Source organism: Zootoca vivipara, chromosome 9 (genome assembly GCF_963506605.1).
Source record: "Zootoca vivipara chromosome 9, rZooViv1.1, whole genome shotgun sequence".
NCBI lineage: Eukaryota > Metazoa > Chordata > Lepidosauria > Squamata > Lacertidae > Zootoca > Zootoca vivipara.
In genome coordinates, this window is record NC_083284.1 from 37,638,830 (window position 1) to 37,657,551 (window position 18,722).

At 40.5% G+C, this 18,722-nt stretch overlaps 1 protein-coding gene across 2 annotated transcripts in view; it reads right to left on the bottom strand.

Moving 5' to 3' along the window:
• The window catches only part of TTC29 (tetratricopeptide repeat domain 29), a 111,646-nt gene that overhangs the window by 65,643 nt on the left and 27,281 nt on the right, over window positions 1-18,722 (bottom strand). For both annotated transcript variants that reach the window (XM_035114020.2, XM_060278640.1), the window contains exon 6: window positions 13,394-13,579. In XM_035114020.2, coding sequence (XP_034969911.1) covers window positions 13,394-13,579 — 186 coding nt within the window. The remainder of the gene's footprint in view (window positions 1-13,393; window positions 13,580-18,722) is intronic.

Genomic DNA, 18,722 nt, shown 5'->3' on the forward strand with positions numbered 1-18,722 from the left:
GAACATCTTTTTTTTAGATGCCCTCTGTTCGATAAGGTACGTAGAGATACCATCGCCCCCATTCTGGGGAGCCTGGCCGACCTCCCAGATAAGGCCAAACTAAAGGCCCTACTATTAGGAAAGGAGCAAAAGTTAACTTGGATGGTAGCCAGATTCTGCACCCAGATCTGCAGGACCAGTCTTCCCCCCCAGAACAAGACAGCAATTGGAATAGTAAACGCGGGATTGGACTGTGGGAAGTAGTTCCTTCGCTCGGGTACGAAACTGAGAACTTTGAGCAGCACCAGGGGAAAGGCCAGCTGGACCCGCCTTCTGGAAACATAGCCCCTTCAAACTTATAGACTCTCATATCCACCCCGAATGACAACCCCCATAGCCCTGTAAAGCATTTTTATTTTAATAGCTGGTATACGACCGTAATAAAGCTTGATTGATTGATATACCGGTAGTGACTTTTTGATGCAATTGGGCACCAGGTATATCAATAATTCCATTCTCTCTCAATCTGATTTTTAGTTTAGATGATTAAAGTAACACATTTAGAAACTTGATCCTTATAGTCAGAACTGTGATGAGCTAATAGAGAACAAATCACAAATAATTAAACTATAGGGCCATTTTTAGTAGGATTCTGCTACAGTATCAAATATAGATGAAAACATCAATGTATTCAAAACTACAAAATATAGGATTAGGATAAGAAAGTCAGTTGTGGACAAAATCCAATACATCAGTTATGCCAACTGAGAGGCTATAAAATATGGTGGAAGCCCCCTATGCTGGCACAATACTCCTGATATTCTGTCCATCAACCCAGCCATTCCACTGCTGAAGATGTATTGGTAAAGGTGTGGACAGCAAGAGGATGAACATACTTATACCAGATCCTAAACCTCTTCAAGCTATAGCTATACTCCTGAAGGCATAACTTTGCACCTGCGCTGAACCTGGCACAGGAAATTTCCCTTCTATTGACTTCAGTGGGATGGGAGGGAGAATTAAAAAAATAGCTGTCTCTGTATCAATGTTCACGCTGCCCACCTCACCAAGACCAAGCATAGGATGTGATAGAACTCAGCACGCAATCAACATTTTCTACCACCTGCATATAAATCTCACAAGGAGACCATAACTCAGGTGATTGGGCACATAGTATGACCCAATGCTTAGAGCTCATAAAGTGGGACTTTGCTGAGAGGAAACTATGGAGAAAAGGCACTTTTCACACCAGGGGAGCACTTTAACAAAACAGCTTGCTCTCACAACACACATGGCCCATGGGAACTTGAGCACGCTGTTAACACTAGGGCCCTAACAGGTAATGTGCCTTGGCCTCTGGACATGAACACCTAACACCAAAATCTACTCCAACAAGTGAGAGTGCCACCTCACACAGGTAAGCAAGGGAACGGGAACAGATCCCATATTGTATAGATGCTGTGATGGTCATATGTGACTGATCAGTTATAATTTTGATTAAATTTATTAGGAAACCAGCTGCAGAGAATCCCAGAATTAACCTTAGGTATGGTAGGGGTTTATATCGCTGTTATTTTGTAAGAAAGCTGGTGTTTTAAAAGTTGCACAGTCACTTGTGGAGGAAATATGAGTGAAGGGAAAAAGGAAAAGGGAAAACATTATGATATGTTCATTCAGCAGGAATTAAGATTACTTGTAGTCCCAAATACAGTGGTGCCTCGCTTAACAAACGCCCCGTAAGACAAAATTTTCGCTTAAAGAAAGGATTTTTCTAGCGGAGGTTGCCTCGCTAGACAAATTCATTTTACGAAAAATTCGTCTAGCGAATCGCGGTTTCCCATAGGAATGCATTGAAATTCAATTAATGCGTTCCTATGGGCAATTTTTTTAAAAAAAATATTCAATGCATTCCTATGGGATTCGCTAGACAAATTTTTCGTTATAAGAATAGACCCGTGGAACGAATTAAATTCGTCTAGTGAGGCATCACTGTACATACTCACTACAAACTAGTGAAGAGTTAGGCATGCTTGAGAACTTTTGATTTCACTGCTCTCTCCTCCCTTGTTTAAAGAAAATCTGAGGAAAATATTCTAAACACCTTGAAGAGGAATGCAATTCCATTTAAAAGGAGCTGTCTCTAACTTACCTGTGCAATATCACCCTAAATTCCATGAACATAGGTAAAGGTAAAGGACCCCTGGACGGTTAAGTCCAGTCAAAGGTGACTATGGGGTGCAGCGCTCATCTCGCTTTCAAGCCAAGGGAGCCAGCGTTTGTCCACAGGCAACTTTCTGGGCCAGCATGACTAAACCACTTCACAACAGAACACTGTGTCGGAAACCAGAGCGCATGGGAATGCTGTTGACCTTCCCACCGCAGCGGTACCTCTTTCTCTACTTGCACTGGTATTCTTTTGAACTGCTAGGTTGGCAGGAACTGGGACACAGCAATGGGAGCTCGCCCCGTTGCGCAGATTTGAACCTCTGACCTTCTGATCAGCACAAACATATCATACGCTTGAAATGGAAAACACAGCACTTTTAGATGCCATTACACGAATCACTAACAGAAATTAAAGCATTGCTAAAAATGCTTATAATTTAAGAGGCCCCCAGGATACAGCATCGAATCAATCAGTTAATCTTTGTTTTTTAATAGCTGAAATGACACGGTATAACTGCAAGCTTCTTTCAATAGGGGGTCCCATTCTAAACTATTATACTAATGGAAAGACAATACTCATATATTAAAATGAATTAAACATAGTAAATAATTCATTTTTCATAGAAACTAGAAATGTGAGTGCAAAAGATTTCTGGCTTTAAAAAAAACCTTTACATTTTGAATAATAATCTGGTATCTGGGCTACACTTAAACTGCAATGTATCCTTCCTGATTTTGGGAGGGTGGCAGGTATAGCTCCCCCCCCCAAACTATATGATGTAAATGGAAACCTCTATGATGTAAATGGAAACCTCTATGGTTTCTGAATACTATTCTTCTCTGTATTTAGTCTTCTATATAACTGCAAAAGGGTAAATTTTTATTAGGAAAGAATTATCTTAGGCAAATATGAATGAAAAAGGATATATATGATCTTTATCATTCTGCACTATTTTGGAGCCGAAAGATTGACTAGATATTAACACAAATGGGTTTAAATGTGAAGCTGCCATAAAAGCAGGCACATAAATGTAATTCTCCCAGACGCTATTTTGATGCACATTTTTGATTCCATGAATATTTTATGAAATGGCCCAAACTAAAGCCATATAACATTCCTGCATTACTGATGCCTGCGCCCGTAAGCTACAAACATTAGAGGCATGATTGAATGCATTAAAATGAACTCATTCAGCAGCACATTGATTACTTGAAGGCAGGGGAAGAAAAAGAAGAGTTACCCCACTTAAGAAAACAGTACACAAATTTGAAGTTTACAATACAGAAAAATAAAGATGGATGATTGGAAGAATGTGATATTTAATAAGTAAATAAATGCAAATCTCTCTTAGGTCTGTATGTAACAAACTGACATTAATTAGGTCCAAAGATTGCTTCAAGTATTATTCAGGTAATTCAAAACGTCGCAATCTGTAAGATGCATTGACTGACCTGTTCTAGCTCCATGTTTCAGCAATATCGAGAGAAACTAATTATTTCCTTTACTGCTAGACTTTACATTTTGCAATGAAAATAACGCAGTTGAAAACAATGGTGTAAAAATAATCTGGCATGTCTATGTGGCACATTTGTTCAGCAGCATTATGATAGAAAGCACATTTAATTTTATATTGTCCACATTGTACTGGAAACTTTAATAGAAGCTAAAATTGAGAGAGAGCCAATAACATTTTATTACAATTTTAATCTATATTTGGGGAAATAAGCTACTATATGGTATGTAACAGCTCTAAAATCTGTATCTGGTGGAATAAGCTGCTACACAGTACAGTACTGACAACACACCTCTTTACGCTGGCTTTTGACACCTGAGGTGTATATTTTTAGAACCCACCTTATTTCTGCGATTGTAAGTTACTTTAAACGGATTTTAACATTGCGTTTTAATCTGCTGTAAAGCACCCAGGGACCTTAGTGTGAAGAGCAGATAATAAATTATAATAATTATAATAATACAACACAGTTCTAAAATCTGTTAGCAAAGAGAGTTACTAGCATCCTTGTGCTTAAGCACTCACCTGGTAGCCATAGGCAAGGAGGAATTGCATGCTGGCATCTACCAAAGGGCACACAATGAACATAGAAATGAGGTGAAGGGTAAATATTATATTAAATAGCTAAAATGAAAACTACAAAGCATTACAATTATGCTTACATCTTTGAGGATGCCAGCAACCCTATCAGCTACGAACATGATTCCTAAAGCTGGAGCTCGGCCAGTACACCACACTTTCTGCTTCCTATGGCATATGCTGATTATTATAAATCTTTAAAATCCTAGCAGAGGTGGTCTAGAGGCTTATGAACTGTTAGGGTGTTTGGGAGACTGCCAACATAGATAACTTATAAGACTAGAATATACTGTCAATTCCAGGTGTTAGCATGCTGTCAGGGGATTGTTGTGGCTACTCTTGAGTAAGGATGCTCCAGTCTGCTCTGTCTTTAAGAGCTTTATTGTGCATATTATTTACAGCGCAGAGACATCAGAAAACATGACTGCCTATTCTGATTCAGAACCCGGCAATGGCGCTTGTCTGCTCTTGCGCCAGCATAATAGTCTGGGAACCCCAAAACGTCGCCCTCTTGCCCTACGTCTGCGTGCATGACCCAATGTGGGCGCCGGAAGGGGCTGCGTGCCTTCTCCCGTCCTTTGGCTGGAGCGTTGCAGAGGCTCCGAAACCTCGCTGCGCTGTCCTTCCTCCTCTGGCCAGCTGGGTTGGTGCCGAGGCTCTGACACGTCTTGGAGCCCCCTCTCCACTCCGCTCCATTCCTCATTCCCTCCTCCTGACCTGCTGATAGCGCTGTCGCTGGGCGAAGAGCTGGTCAGGATGACTGGGGGAGGGTCCCTGTAGGGAGTCCCCCTGACACATGGGATCAGCAGAAACCTATCATAGAGATTAAGATTCCCACATGGTTCCATCTCAACATATAACTTAGATGTGAGGAAACTTAACATTTTATAAAAGAAACAGAACTAACCTTTTAAAGCCCCCTGGCCCACAGGTTTTGCAGGCATGAAAGCAGCATTGCCACATACCATAGAAATCTCCTCAAAATCACAATACTATTCAGTGATTTGACAGCACAGCAAGCAGGTTGGGTAGTCTATCCTTCCTCTGTGCTCAGCTTCCTCCTCCAGCCCAAGCACAGAAATACAGTAGGTTTGTTGGGGGAGATACAGATTCTCCTATACTATCCCCTGCAGGCTAGTAACTTGTGTGAGCTTATTTACAAGTAGGAACCAACAGTGAACTATATCATCCTGATTCAAATTTAATGCAAGGGCTTGAACTCAGTTTAAGTGCTTGAGATATTTACATTCTATTTGGCCTCTTAAATTAATTTAGTATAGTTAGTGGCACCAAACGTCCCTGCGTACATGTTTTTAAAGGTGGATGGGATTTTAGAAAGCACAAAGTAAGTACAGTATATTGCCCAGTTCTTCCTATGGTTAATAGCAAGCAAGTCTTATTACCAAATGCACTGGCGTTCATTTTGCCAACACTATTAATAGTTTCAAATTGAGCTAACAGCCCAAATCACGAGCAAAAATAATCAGAAACTCAATATGTATACTCAAGTGTATACTGCCTAAGCTCATGAAATAGAAGCATACTACAAGATTTGCAAGAGAGACTATTAATTAATATGTTGCCAGACAAGAAATTATAATCAGGAACTCTGCCATTAGAAAAGGGAGACTTGCCTGCCTGACATCTACTCCAATGCCATTTAGACACGACGAGGCAAAGCCATTTATTTTCCCAGGCCTTTTAATTCAATTTGATGTGTTTTATCTTGGCCAGTTTTGTTTTTTGTTATACAGTACTTATTTGAGTTTACTGCATTTACTATATGTTATTGGCCTGGCTTATACATCATGCTAAGCCAGACCACAACTTAGAGGAGACACATGAGCATCCAGGTTTAGCTGTGCTGAACAAACCACAAGCTGTAAATCATTGGTCAAAACTTAATTACAGCTCATGATTATTGTGGAGAAAACTAAACAATGAACCTGGATTTGGACAACATGCCAACAGGGAAAAGATGGGGCAGGGGCAAAGCACTTGCTCTTCTCCAGGATCCTGCACATTTGCACTAAGTTGTGGTTTGGCTTAGTGTTTTATTGTGTCTTTAATTTTTTGTATGTTGGCCTGCAAATTTTATTGAACTATGGGTTATATTTCCTTTAAAAAATGCATTTTATGTCAGGGCTAGTTTTGTGGACAAAAAACCAGTTTATTCTGGATTCTATTCTGATCCTGATCTGATTTTAGGATGTATTTCAATTGATTGCCTGATTTTATGTTAATGTGTTATACATTTGATGTTAGCTGCTCTGAGCCTGGTTTTGGCCGGGGAGGGCGGGGTATAAATTAATTAATTATTATTATTATTATTATTATTATTATTATTATTATTGCTTTGAATTACACAGGCAAGCAAGGTAAAGCAGAGCAAGCAAGTGGCAAGTACGTATATGTACTATACCCACCCAGCCTTTTCTGACTCCAATGCTGCTTAGACTGGAGAACTGGCTAGAGAATTTGATGCTTTATAGGGTCAGGTGAAATCCGATTGGCCCCTTATGTCACTTGACAGTTATAGGTCAGCAAGTAACACTCAGCTGCCTTGGTGACACTCAAACACTTCAGATAGCAGGGCAGTAGCTCCCTCTTCTGGTGATCTGCCAAACGTTTAAGAGAGTAAGACATCTGGGGTCTCACTGCCAGAGTATTTGTTTGAGATACCATTTGACTAACTTCATTGCAGATGCAGACCCAGCCATTGTAAAATGTAAGAATTTAGCTATACATTCCAGCCACCAATAAGTAATATTAAATCCATTTTAATGAACCAGAGGGAACTTTAAGGCTTAATTCTATTAAAATCAGTGTGACTGCAAACGTTTGGCTGGATTGTTTCCAAGATTACACTTGAATAATGTATAAATAGATATAAAAAACAAGAATCCTAGCTACACATTAATTCACCGTACAATTATTCTACAGACAATCATTTATTCCCCAGACAATAATTCCATAGCTCCAATGGAAAGGGCATCTCTAAAACCAAGGTCTCCTCTGCAAAGAACTAACAGTAACTTTGCCTCTCCAAAAGTTTGTTCTGTTTAACAAGAACATTAGAATCTAATGCAGCGTTCCAATGCCTTGCGAAGCTTTGAAGCAAAAAAAGTTTTGGGGGGTGAAAGCAGATTTGAATGAAGCTTCATCTCAGTACTACTCATTAAACAATAAATAATTAAAATACCACAGAAACAGACAGGTAAAATACAAGCAGCGGTGTCAGTAACAGACTTAAAAGAGAAATGTAGAAAAATGAATTTTAAAAAAGCAATGAAATAATTCATTTGAAGTTTTAATAAATTTCAATTGCAGCCTTGTTTAAAGATATATTAGACTTTAGGGATGGGACCTAATTATGATCCAAATGGGCACCTGAATTTTTTAAACAGTGTTTCCTTTTCAGAAGCTGTTCCTCCAGACCCACAGACTGCTTTTAAAATTCCCTTGACTTCAGAAAGAGGCGTGGGCCTATTGCACAAGAGCAATTCATGGAGAAGCAGCCCATGGGGCCCACATGATATTCCGCCCCAGGTTTCCTTTTGAATTCAGTGGACTTGAATTCAGTGGACTTCATGCTTTGGACGTTCTGCGGAGCAAACTTCAGACCAAGAAACTCGACAAAAGTAAAGAGAAAAGAGCATGCTGTGTCTATATTTTTTCAACCACAAGACCTTGAACTTTAGTGCTTGAGACCAAACATACATTTATGATGAATGATAGAAGATTTACTTTCATTTCTAATATTATGTATGCATTGATATGCATATAGTAGACAAGAAAGCTAACATAATGGTACCCTAATAATCAGCTCAATCACGATCATTTGATATTGTTATTGTATTATATCTATGACAATGAGGAGTCTCCATGATAGGGAATATTCAGGAGGGAAGAGACTGTGTTACAATGCAGGACAGATAGACAGCAGGGCCATTTAGAGTTTTATTATCTTTTCCTATGATAGGAAGGAAGAAATGGGGGAAGAGACTCAAGAGGATGGCTCTTGAGGAGGAGGCCGAGGCCACCTGGGCTTCCAGCGAAAAGAAAAACACTTCGGTTGCCATGAATGCCTGCAACTTGGACTCAAACTCTCAGAAAGGCAAGAAGTGGCTATGCTTATTCCAGAAGCAGCAGAGATTAATGGAGCAGCTCCCCATCAACACACATACACACGAGCTGCCCCTATTCCTTCCCTTCTGTCTTCCTTTCCACTGAAGGCAGTGCAAGGAAGTGAGGAATATGAGAGTGTATACTGATGGTGTGGTAAAAAAAACAGCTTCCTTTTTCATTTTACCTTTCCCTGAGAAACGACAAGGTAATGCCTCCCAAAATTAGTTAGCTCATCAAAGCAAAGCCCTGTCAACCAATTTTACTTTGTCCTCGGCCAATTCGTGATTTGTATTGATTTGATATAGTGTTTTATTGCATGATTTTATTCCTTTTATTGTATACCGTCCTGAGAGTCTTGCACTGAAGAGTGGCCTATACATTTAGTACATAAATAGTCTCTGCCTTCCCCTGTCTAGGCTGTCCCTGTTGATCATAGGTTCCCACTTTTCATTTCCTTGCTAAAAACCAGAGGCACACCAAGCAAAGATTTTCACATACACACAACACATAATTTTACTTCCTTAGAAGCAGGAAGGGGGGAGGAATATAAGCCTTGAAGAAAAAGGGGACAACTTGTACCATGTATAAGTTGATGGCCAGTGAGAAAACGAGGCTGAAGGAAATGCTCATGTATGAGGTAAGTGCAGAAGCAACTCTGAAACAGCAGCATCAATGGAGCTGGTGAACACAGGGCAAACTTTTGAGATTGTGGGCTAGGGAGCCCAAAGTGGTGATCAGGGTTCATGTATCAAGATGATAGGGTTCATGTATCAATAAGAACTAATTACAAATGTAAACCACTATTATCAGCAGTAGTCTTCTTCTTCTTATTTTTGTGTGTGTAATGGCTACTCGTTAAACACAATACCGTAAATCGAACTGAACTGATTAGTTAAACCTCTGACTACATGTCACCTATCTAAGATATTAAACTTAAAATGATAGGTGTAATGAAAAAGCTTCATCATTAAAACTGCTACTGTTTTCCTATATTTCTAGGATTTTTGACAGTAAGTTAAAAATTATAAAAACAAAAATAATTACAAAATACTACAATTACAAAATACTACTAAAAATGTGTGTTAGCCAGAACGCTGGAAAGGTATTCATACAGGGCTAACTCAGCTATACTTGCTTGCATCTAAATTATTTGTTTAACAAATGTTTACACAAAGTCTTATAAAAAGGGAAATTTGTTCTTGTTTTTCCCCCTCCCTAATATTAAAACATAAATATATAGTTGTAACAAAAAGCCAAACAGTAGTATAAGTAAATGCAGCATGTTCCAATTTCCACTATAGTTCAGCTGCATGCATGTATGCATTTTTACCATAGTTAACAACAATATGACTTTTGTTCATCAGCATACATATCATTTTGTCACATAGGCCTATTTGTAGATTTCATCATCCTATTCATTTAAATTGAAGATACAAATAATCAATGTGGAATCAATTCAAGCTAATAACTGTCAGTTCAATACCTATAGCAATATATTATTTCAGTGTAATAAGATTACAATCTTTGTATGGGAAGCAAAACCCTGTGCTTGCATAGAGATGAACTGAATTATCCAATAAGTATTTCCATCAGTCTGCTCTTCAGACTTGTCATTTTGGATTTATGGGTGCTTCCCTCTGGTCATGGAATGGCAGGGAATTGCACCAGTCTCCAAAGACATTCCATATTAACATACTGCAGGAACTCTCACATTGACCTCTCAAGTCAAACTCCATAGACTGATGAAAATGGTTTTAACTTTTAATGCAACTAGAACTATGAAACTACTGCTGACCTAGTTCGCACATAACACTAAGCCAAACCGTGGCTTAGCTTGGATGTGCGCGCACATGGACTCCCAGAGAAGAAATCATGCCTGCTTTGCTCTTCCTCTGGTCCAGCTGCTGCTGTGACACTGTGAGCTAAACTGTGATTTGGCCTAGGGCAGGGTTCCTCAACCTCGGACCTCCAGATGTTTTGAGACTACAATTCCCATCATCCCTGACCACTGGTCCTGCTAGCTAGGGATCATGGGAGTTGTAGGCCAAAAACATCTGGAGGGCCGAGGTTAAGGAAGCCTGGCCTAGAGTATTATCTGAACCTGGGCTCGTGGTTTGATTCATAATAGACAAACCCCAAGCTGTAGCCAAGGTTTGTTCTATTGCTAACTACAGTGGTGCCTCGACTTACGAATTTAATCCGTTCCGAAGGCACCTTTGTAAGTCAAAAAATTTGTAAGTTGAAAAACGCCATTGGAAACGTGATTTCCCATAGGAATGCATTGGAAACGGAAAAATTCGTAAGTCGAAGCAACCCTATCTAAAAATTAGTAAGTCGAAAAATCCCTATCTAAAACCGCTGCGGTTTTTTTCCAGATGTCGAGACATTCGTAAGTGCGCGGCCATTACCCCCATTTGTAAGTCGAAAAATTTGGTTGTCGAGTCGTTCGTAAGTCGAGGTACCACTATATTCATGCTTTGCCTGCAGTGAAACAAATCAGGAGCCCAGGTTTCGGTGATGCACCAAGTCAACCAATTTCTTTGCTCACAGCAATGCAGCAGCATGCCTCAGAAGGAGTAAAATAGCTGCAGTCTTCCCTCTGGGAGCTCACATGTTCATGCTGAGCCATGGTTCAGCTCAGTGTTACGCGTGAATTGGGTCACTGCATTTTGGTGGAAGGCTGGTAACAACTTTCCAAAGTGAAAATGTAATTCTAAAATAGGCTTTGATGAGGCCACATGTTCCTAACAGCAAAATCCTATGCCCATTTGTAAGTTCCACTGAGTTCAGTGGGACTTCCCATCACACAAGCATATACAGAATTAAAACATTTAAAACATTGTCAGAATATAAATTTGGAAGTGCATTACATTGGCACACAATACTGTACTTCCCTACAAAATATTACAGTAATTTCTTTGCTGCCAATAGGTACACTTTGCTGTCAATAGGTGAATTAATTGAAGACTATTCCAAACAAGACAGAGTAGCATGACTGATATGAGACTAAAGTCTGGATGCAATTGCAGTCCTCTTTAAGACTCTGGTTTGTAATTTTGACTCAGACTCCAGCCTTATGTTTAGGTGTTAGTTGAGACTAGGTTGAGACTATGCTCATTAAAGGTAAAGGGACCCCTGACCATTAGGTCCAGTCGTGACCGACTCTGGGGTTGCGCGCTCATCTCGCGTTATTGGCTGAGGGAGCCGGCGTACAGCTTCCAGGTCATGTGGCCAGCATGACAAAGCTGCTTCTGGTGAACCAGAGCAGCACACGGAAACACTGTTTACCTTCCCGCTGTAGTGGTACCTATTTATCTACTTGCACTTTGACATGCTTTGGAACTGCTAGGTTGACAGCTATGCTCATTAGAGATGTCCAATTTGGCCATGGTGATCCATGTCTTAGTTACACATCCTGACCAGACTAATGCAATGTACTGTGAATATGAGGATAGCTCTGAAATGCTTCCAGAAACTATAGCTGGAGCAGAATAAGGATTTTCATTAAGATCGCACACACACTTGTTAAAATAGCTAACATTGACTTCTGGTTTGTTTCTGGGATGAATCTAAAGACATCCTAAATGGCTTAGTAAGAGATAATTACAAGACTGCTTGTATCTGTATAAATCTGCCCAATCATTAATTTGTCTGAATAGGCTACTATTGCATTTTTTTAGTTGAGATTAACAGGAATGAGAAAGGAAGCCTTTCCTGTGGCCATCCCTAGACTGTGAAATTCTCTCCCTAGAGATGCTTACCTCACCCCTCATTTCTGGCTTTTCACTGCTGTGTGAAGTATCTGGCCTGCAATATTATTTGTTTTAAAGTGTTGCTACTATTTATATTGTTAATATACTATCTGTTCTTTTGGCATTTTTATTCTGTGAAAGGGCACTAACATCTAAATGAATTCCATGCTGAAATAAACAGATCTCACTGTTATGTAGACTATTGCAAAGAAAAGTATACTGAAAGGAGTAATCTATATGGAGTGCAATAATTCAGATTCCTTCAATCATTTCCTACAGTTAAGTCTTGTAGCTGAATTCCTTTAGCTTTTATTAAGTGAAGGAATCCTACAGATGCTCCAGCCACAAATTACTCCCTCAGAGCAAATCAGAATTTTCCTACTTCTATTTCACAATGCTTCACTTTCCTGTGAAAATAAAATGTTATTAAAAACAGGTTTGATGCTTCTTCCAATCAGAACATGCTGAACACCACTGCTATTTTTCAGTAAATGGGAGATGTCTGAAAACCTCTGTAGCCTTCTTCTGAACAAGGTTTCATTATGACCTTTGGAATGTATCATTTTTTAGTATATCATGCAATGTTGCCATAAATATCTTTAAATATTAAATTATCTTTCTCATACCATGCATTAAAAGGAGCTTTTAGTGGTTAATAAGGGTAGAGTCTTTGAAGATATTAATTATTATATAATTTTATATAATTTTATATAATTTATATAATTAATTTTATATAATTTTCTGAAAGTAACTTCATTTTTTGATCTCTGAAAGGTGAAACAGTTTAAAAATGAAACCAACGAAAATCAAGTCTGGATCAGGTTTTCCATTTTAAAGAATTCTTTAGCCATAACTCAACAGAAATATGTGCAATATTGCCACACACTAATCAATACAAGAAAATGTGAACTCTGGAATTGTATAAAGGGCAATGCTACTTAGTAATTGTATCTGTAGATTCCACAGCTGTTAAGAACAAAATTTAGAATCAAAAGGAATTGGTGTTTACCAAAAAATTCATTGAGTCGTCATCTGCACACAGTCCTAACTATTAGTCACTAGAATTTATCCTATTTTGATGGTTTTGTCACTTCAGCAAAGATCATAAAGTTTTCATGTTCCCTCAGAAAGCATGTGAAAACAAATATACCCAAACTGCTAGATTCTGCATCAGATGACACATTCTACACTTTACAACATTATTGCTTACATACAGATTTTTTAGTGACCTTGCCAATAATTTTGATGCAATCAATTATATTCTGTGTTACCTACCTTCCTCCTCATAAACAAGGCCCATATTTGAATGTGCTTCAGCTTCTCTCCTTCCACCATCTATTTTAATCAGCTGAGCAGTTTTGTAGCTTTGTTCATAGAAGTAATTCCTTAGCCATCTGTCTTCTGGTTTGTTGAAGCAATAGGCCAAATTCAGCTGGTTTATGTACACCTCATCATAGAATTCTTCAGTGAAAAGAAAGGAATTAAATCTTAAGATGATAAAATATACTCTATGCTTACTTTCTTAATGTTACGTTTAAAATCAGATATGCAAGATTCAAGACTATGAATTTCTTTCTATGGATCTCATTGGACTCTATCCCTTCTGGGCAGTATTTACATCAGGGGCCCCCAGACTTACCCGCCTTTGGGCCGGAGGGCGGGGAGTGCGCACCCGTGTGCATGCGCGCACACATTTACTGGCGTGGTGGCGCGCTTCCAGGCCGGAAAAATCGCCGAAAATTGTTTGTACACATGCGTATGGTCCTCCCCCGACCCGGAAGTGCACCGGAAATGACCTCTTCTGCGTCGGGAGAGGCCCATACGCATGCACAGAAATGATTTTCGGCACTTTTTTCAGATCTGGAAGTGCGCCGCCGCGCAGCGCACCGTAAGAGCGGGCGGCGGCAACGGGCGGCGGGGGTCATCGCAGGCCGGATTGGGAGGCCAATTGGGCCGCATCTGGCCCGCGGGCCGTAGTTTGGGGACCCCTGATTTACATAGATCGTATGCTTGTTCACACATACCCTTGAGCTAGACGGAGGTGGGCCAAAACCTCTCTCCCCAAGAAATTAGGATCACAAAGGTCAGGAAGCTGGTGAAGTTCAAAGCCTAACACTGCCCTTAAATACATGCCTTAACAGCAGCCATCTACACTTGTAGGGAAAAAATATATAATTATTGTGGTATACTGGCACACAGAGTTGCAACTGGAGCCAGATTTTCTTTTAGGGTCATTCAGCCTCCCATCAAGATCAACCCCACAGAGAGGTATAATGTTTCTCTTATGTTCAGAATACACAGTCTGTTCTACCTGTACTGGATCGATTTCAAATATTGCTGCCTGAGGATATAGAGAAGCTGTGGGAAGCCTTCTATACACAGGTGTGTCTGACACCTTTGTTGTTGTTGTTGTTTAGTCGTTTAGTCGTGTCCGACTCTTCGTGACCCCATGGACCAGAGCACGCCAGGCACTCCTGTCTTGCACTGCCTCCCGCAGTTTGGTCAAACTCATGTTCGTAGCTTCGAGAACACTGTCCAACCATCTTGTCCTCTGTCGTCCCCTTCTCCTAGTGCCCTCAATCTTTCCCAACATCAGGGTCTTTTCCAAGGATTCTTCTCTTCTCATGAGGTGGCCAAAGTATTGGAGCCTCAGCTTCACGATCTGTCCTTCCAGGGAGCACTCAGGGCTGATTTCCTTAAGAATGGATAGGTTTGATCTTCTTGCAGTCCATGGGACTCTCAAGAGTCTCCTCCAGCACCATAATTCAAAAGCATCAATTCTTCGGCGATCAGCCTTCTTTATGGTCCAATTCTCACTTCCATACATCACTACTGGGAAAACCATAGCTTTAACTATACGGACCTTTGTCGGCAAGGTGATGTCTCTGCTTTTTAAGATGCTGTCTAGGTTTGTCATTGCTTTTCTCCCAAGAAGCAGGCGTCTTTTAATTTCGTGACTGCTGTCACCATCTGCAGTGATCAAGGAGCCCAAGAAAGTAAAATCTCTCACTGCCTCCATTTCTTCCCCTTCTATTTGCCAGGAGGTGATGGGACCAGTGGCCATGATCTTGGTTTTTTTGATGTTGAGCTTCAGACCATATTTTGCGCTCTCCTCTTTCACCCTCATTAAAAGGTTCTTTAATTCCTCCTCGCTTTCTGCCATCAAGGTTGTGTCATCTGCATATCTGAGGTTGTTGATATTTCTTCCAGCAATCTTAATTCCGGCTTGGGATTCATCTAGTCCAGCCTTTCGCATGATGAATTCTGCATATAAGTTAAATAAGCAGGGAGACAATATACAACCTTGTCGTACTCCTTTCCCAATTTTGAACCAATCAGTTGTTCCATATCCAGTTCTAACTGTAGCTTCTTGTCCCACATAGAGATTTCTCAGGAGACAGATGAGGTGATCAGGCACTCCCATTTCTTTAAGAACTTGCCATAGTTTGCTGTGGTCGACACAGTCAAAGGCTTTTGCATAGTCAATGAAGCAGAAGTAGACGTTTTTCTGGAACTCTCTAGCTTTCTCCATAATCCAGCGCATGTTTGCTATTTGGTCTCTGGTTCCTCTGCCCTTTCGAAATCCAGCTTGCACTTCTGGGAGTTCTCGGTCCACATACTGCCTAAGCCTGCCTTGTAGAATTTTAAGCATAACCTTGCTAGCGTGTGAAATGAGCGCAATTGTGCGGTAGTTGCAGCATTCTTTGGCACTGCCCTTCTTTGGAATTGGGATGTAGACTGATCTTCTCCAATCCTCTGGCCATTGCTGAGTTTTCCAAACTTGCTGGCATATTGGGTGTAGCACCTTAACAGCATCATCTTTTAAAATTTTAAACAGTTCAGCTGGAATATCATCACTTCCACTGGCCTTGTTATTAGCAATGCTTTCTAAGGCCCATTTGACTTCACGCTCCTTGAGCCAGACATCTTGGAGAGTGAAGTCTGACACCTTTACCATATAGCTTTTCAGAGGATGTTGAAAATACACCTCTTTACCCTTTTTCAGGACCCACCTCATTCCTGCCACTGTACATCATCATCATCATCACCACTTTTAATTTGTATACTGCCTTTCTATCTTACAATACTCAATGCGGTTTACAAGCTGAAGAAACAAAGAATGTACACCTTATAACAATCTAATGCAATACAAAAATGTGATAATAAAACATAGCTTTAAAATAAGCAATCTACATCAAATAAAGTAACATTCAACAATCATTAGAAGAGTATAGAATAATAATATCACCATATAAAAATTAAACAGAAACTCACTCTTAACAATTGCAATAAATAATTTTGAAACTACAATCAATAAAACAACGGCAAGCCACTGTGCATAAAATAATACAATACAAATTGAGAAGCAGAGACTGGAGGGTTGGGCAAGGCAGGTGGAAAGAGGCCTTGCCTGATGGAGTCTCTCCCCTCGCAGTTCTTCCTCCAGGAACAACTTCCTTATGAGGACTCCCAGGCCAGGGGGTGTACAAGCAACAACGGTTTTGCACACATTCAATTTGTGTGTGACAACATGCGTGCACATCATGGCAACCCAGAAGGGGCTGGAAAAGGGAATTGGACAGGGGTGGGAGCGTAATGGGCGTAACAGGGTGCAGCAGGCTTATGCAAAGCCCGCCGACCTGCATGGGGGCAGGAACGTAACCCCTGTGCAAAACGGTCATTGCCTATAATCTGTTTTAACAGTTTTTAATGCTGAAGTTTAAATTGCTGCAACCTGCTCTGGCACCTGCTGGTGAAAGTCAGGTTGTTGTTGTTGTTGTTGTTGTTGTTGTTGTTGTTATAGAAAGTCAAATGTTATCAAATAGATGTGCATTTGAAATAAAAACACAAGAATTGAATTTGTTATGAAATACCAATTTCAACATAATCTCTTCTACACTTTTGCTAGTCTGTTTCCTTGTCATGAACCTAATATTCTTTGCTAGCAACATGAATTTATGTGGCACAATGAAGTAAATTTCTGTAGTATAGCCCATCCGCCACACAGCGTTTGAAACTCCCATTGTTCTAGGCGCATTTTGCGACAGGGAATTTCATGAATGCGAGCAGTTTCTGGGCTCTGGGAGCTCAGATTAAAACTGCTACTGCTGACTGTGTCGACCACAGCAAACTATGGCAAGTTCTTAAAGAAATGGGAGTGCCTGATCACCTCACCTGTCTCCTGAGAAATCTCTATGTGGGACAAGAAGCTACAGTTAGAACTGGATATGGAACAACTGATTGGTTCAAAATTGGGAAAGGAGTACGACAAGGTTGTATATTGTCTCCCTGCTTATTTAACTTATATGCAGAATTCGTCATGCGAAAGGCTGGACTAGATGAATCCTAAGCCGGAATTAAGATTGCCGGAAGAAATATCAACAACCTCAGATATGCAGATGACACAACCTTGATGGCAGAAAGCGAGGAGGAATTAAAGAACCTTTTAATGAGGGTGAAAGAGGAGAGCGCAAAATATGGTCTGAAGCTCAACATCAAAAAAACCAAGATCATGGCCACTGGTCCCATCACCTCCTGGCAAATAGAAGGGGAAGAAATGGAGGCAGTGAGAGATTTTACTTTCTTGGGCTCCTTGATCACTGCAGATGGTGACAGCAGTCACGAAATTAAAAAACGCCTGCTTCTTGGGAGAAAAGCAATGACAAACCTAGACAGCATCTTAAAAAGCAGAGACATCACCTTGCCGACAAAGGTCCGTATAGTTGAAGCTATGGTTTTCCCAGTAGTGATGTATGGAAGTGAGAGCTGGACCATAAAGAAGGCTGATCGCCGAAGAATTGATGCTTTTGAATTATGGTGCTGGAGGAGACTCTTGAGAGTCCCATGGACTGCAAGAAGATCAAACCTATCCATTCTTAAGGAAATCAGCCCTGAGTGCTCCCTGGAAGGACAGATCGTGAAGCTGAGGCTCCAATACTTTGGCTACCTCATGAGAAGAGAAGAATCCTTGGAAAAGACCCTGATGTTGAGAAAGATTGAGGGCACTAGGAGAAGGGGACGACAGAGGACAAGATGGTTGGACAGTGTTCTCGAGGCTACGGACATGGGTTTGACCGAACTGCGGGGGGCGGTGCAGGACAGGAGTGCCTGGCGTGCTATGGTCCATGGGGTCACGAAGAGTCGGACACGACTAAACGACTAAACAACAACTGCTGGAACAAAAGGAGGACCTTTCTTGGCCTCCCCACTTCAAGCCACTCTCTGAGGACTGGAGAAGGGACCCTCATAAGAATATTAGTGGGGCGGGCACGGGACGTATGGCCTTGTTTTTTGTAGTCTTCAAATGAGGACTAGACCATGTGAAAAATGAATATAAGATTTTAGCTGCAGTCCATTCATTTTCATCTTTATATTCTTTTTATAAAAAAGAGTGCCTAGATGTTCTGTTGCAGTGCCCATAACCGAGGTTTAAGGTGACATTTAGCTCCTAGCTTTCATATCTCAGTTTCCCTGTGAAGCACAACTAATAAGTACCAGTTCTGGCATGATTATTATACTCCACCCTGCACACGCCTTTAAGATGTGCATATAAATAATCACATTGTAGCTCAGTATATTTTGTGCAGGAATATATGACAGTATC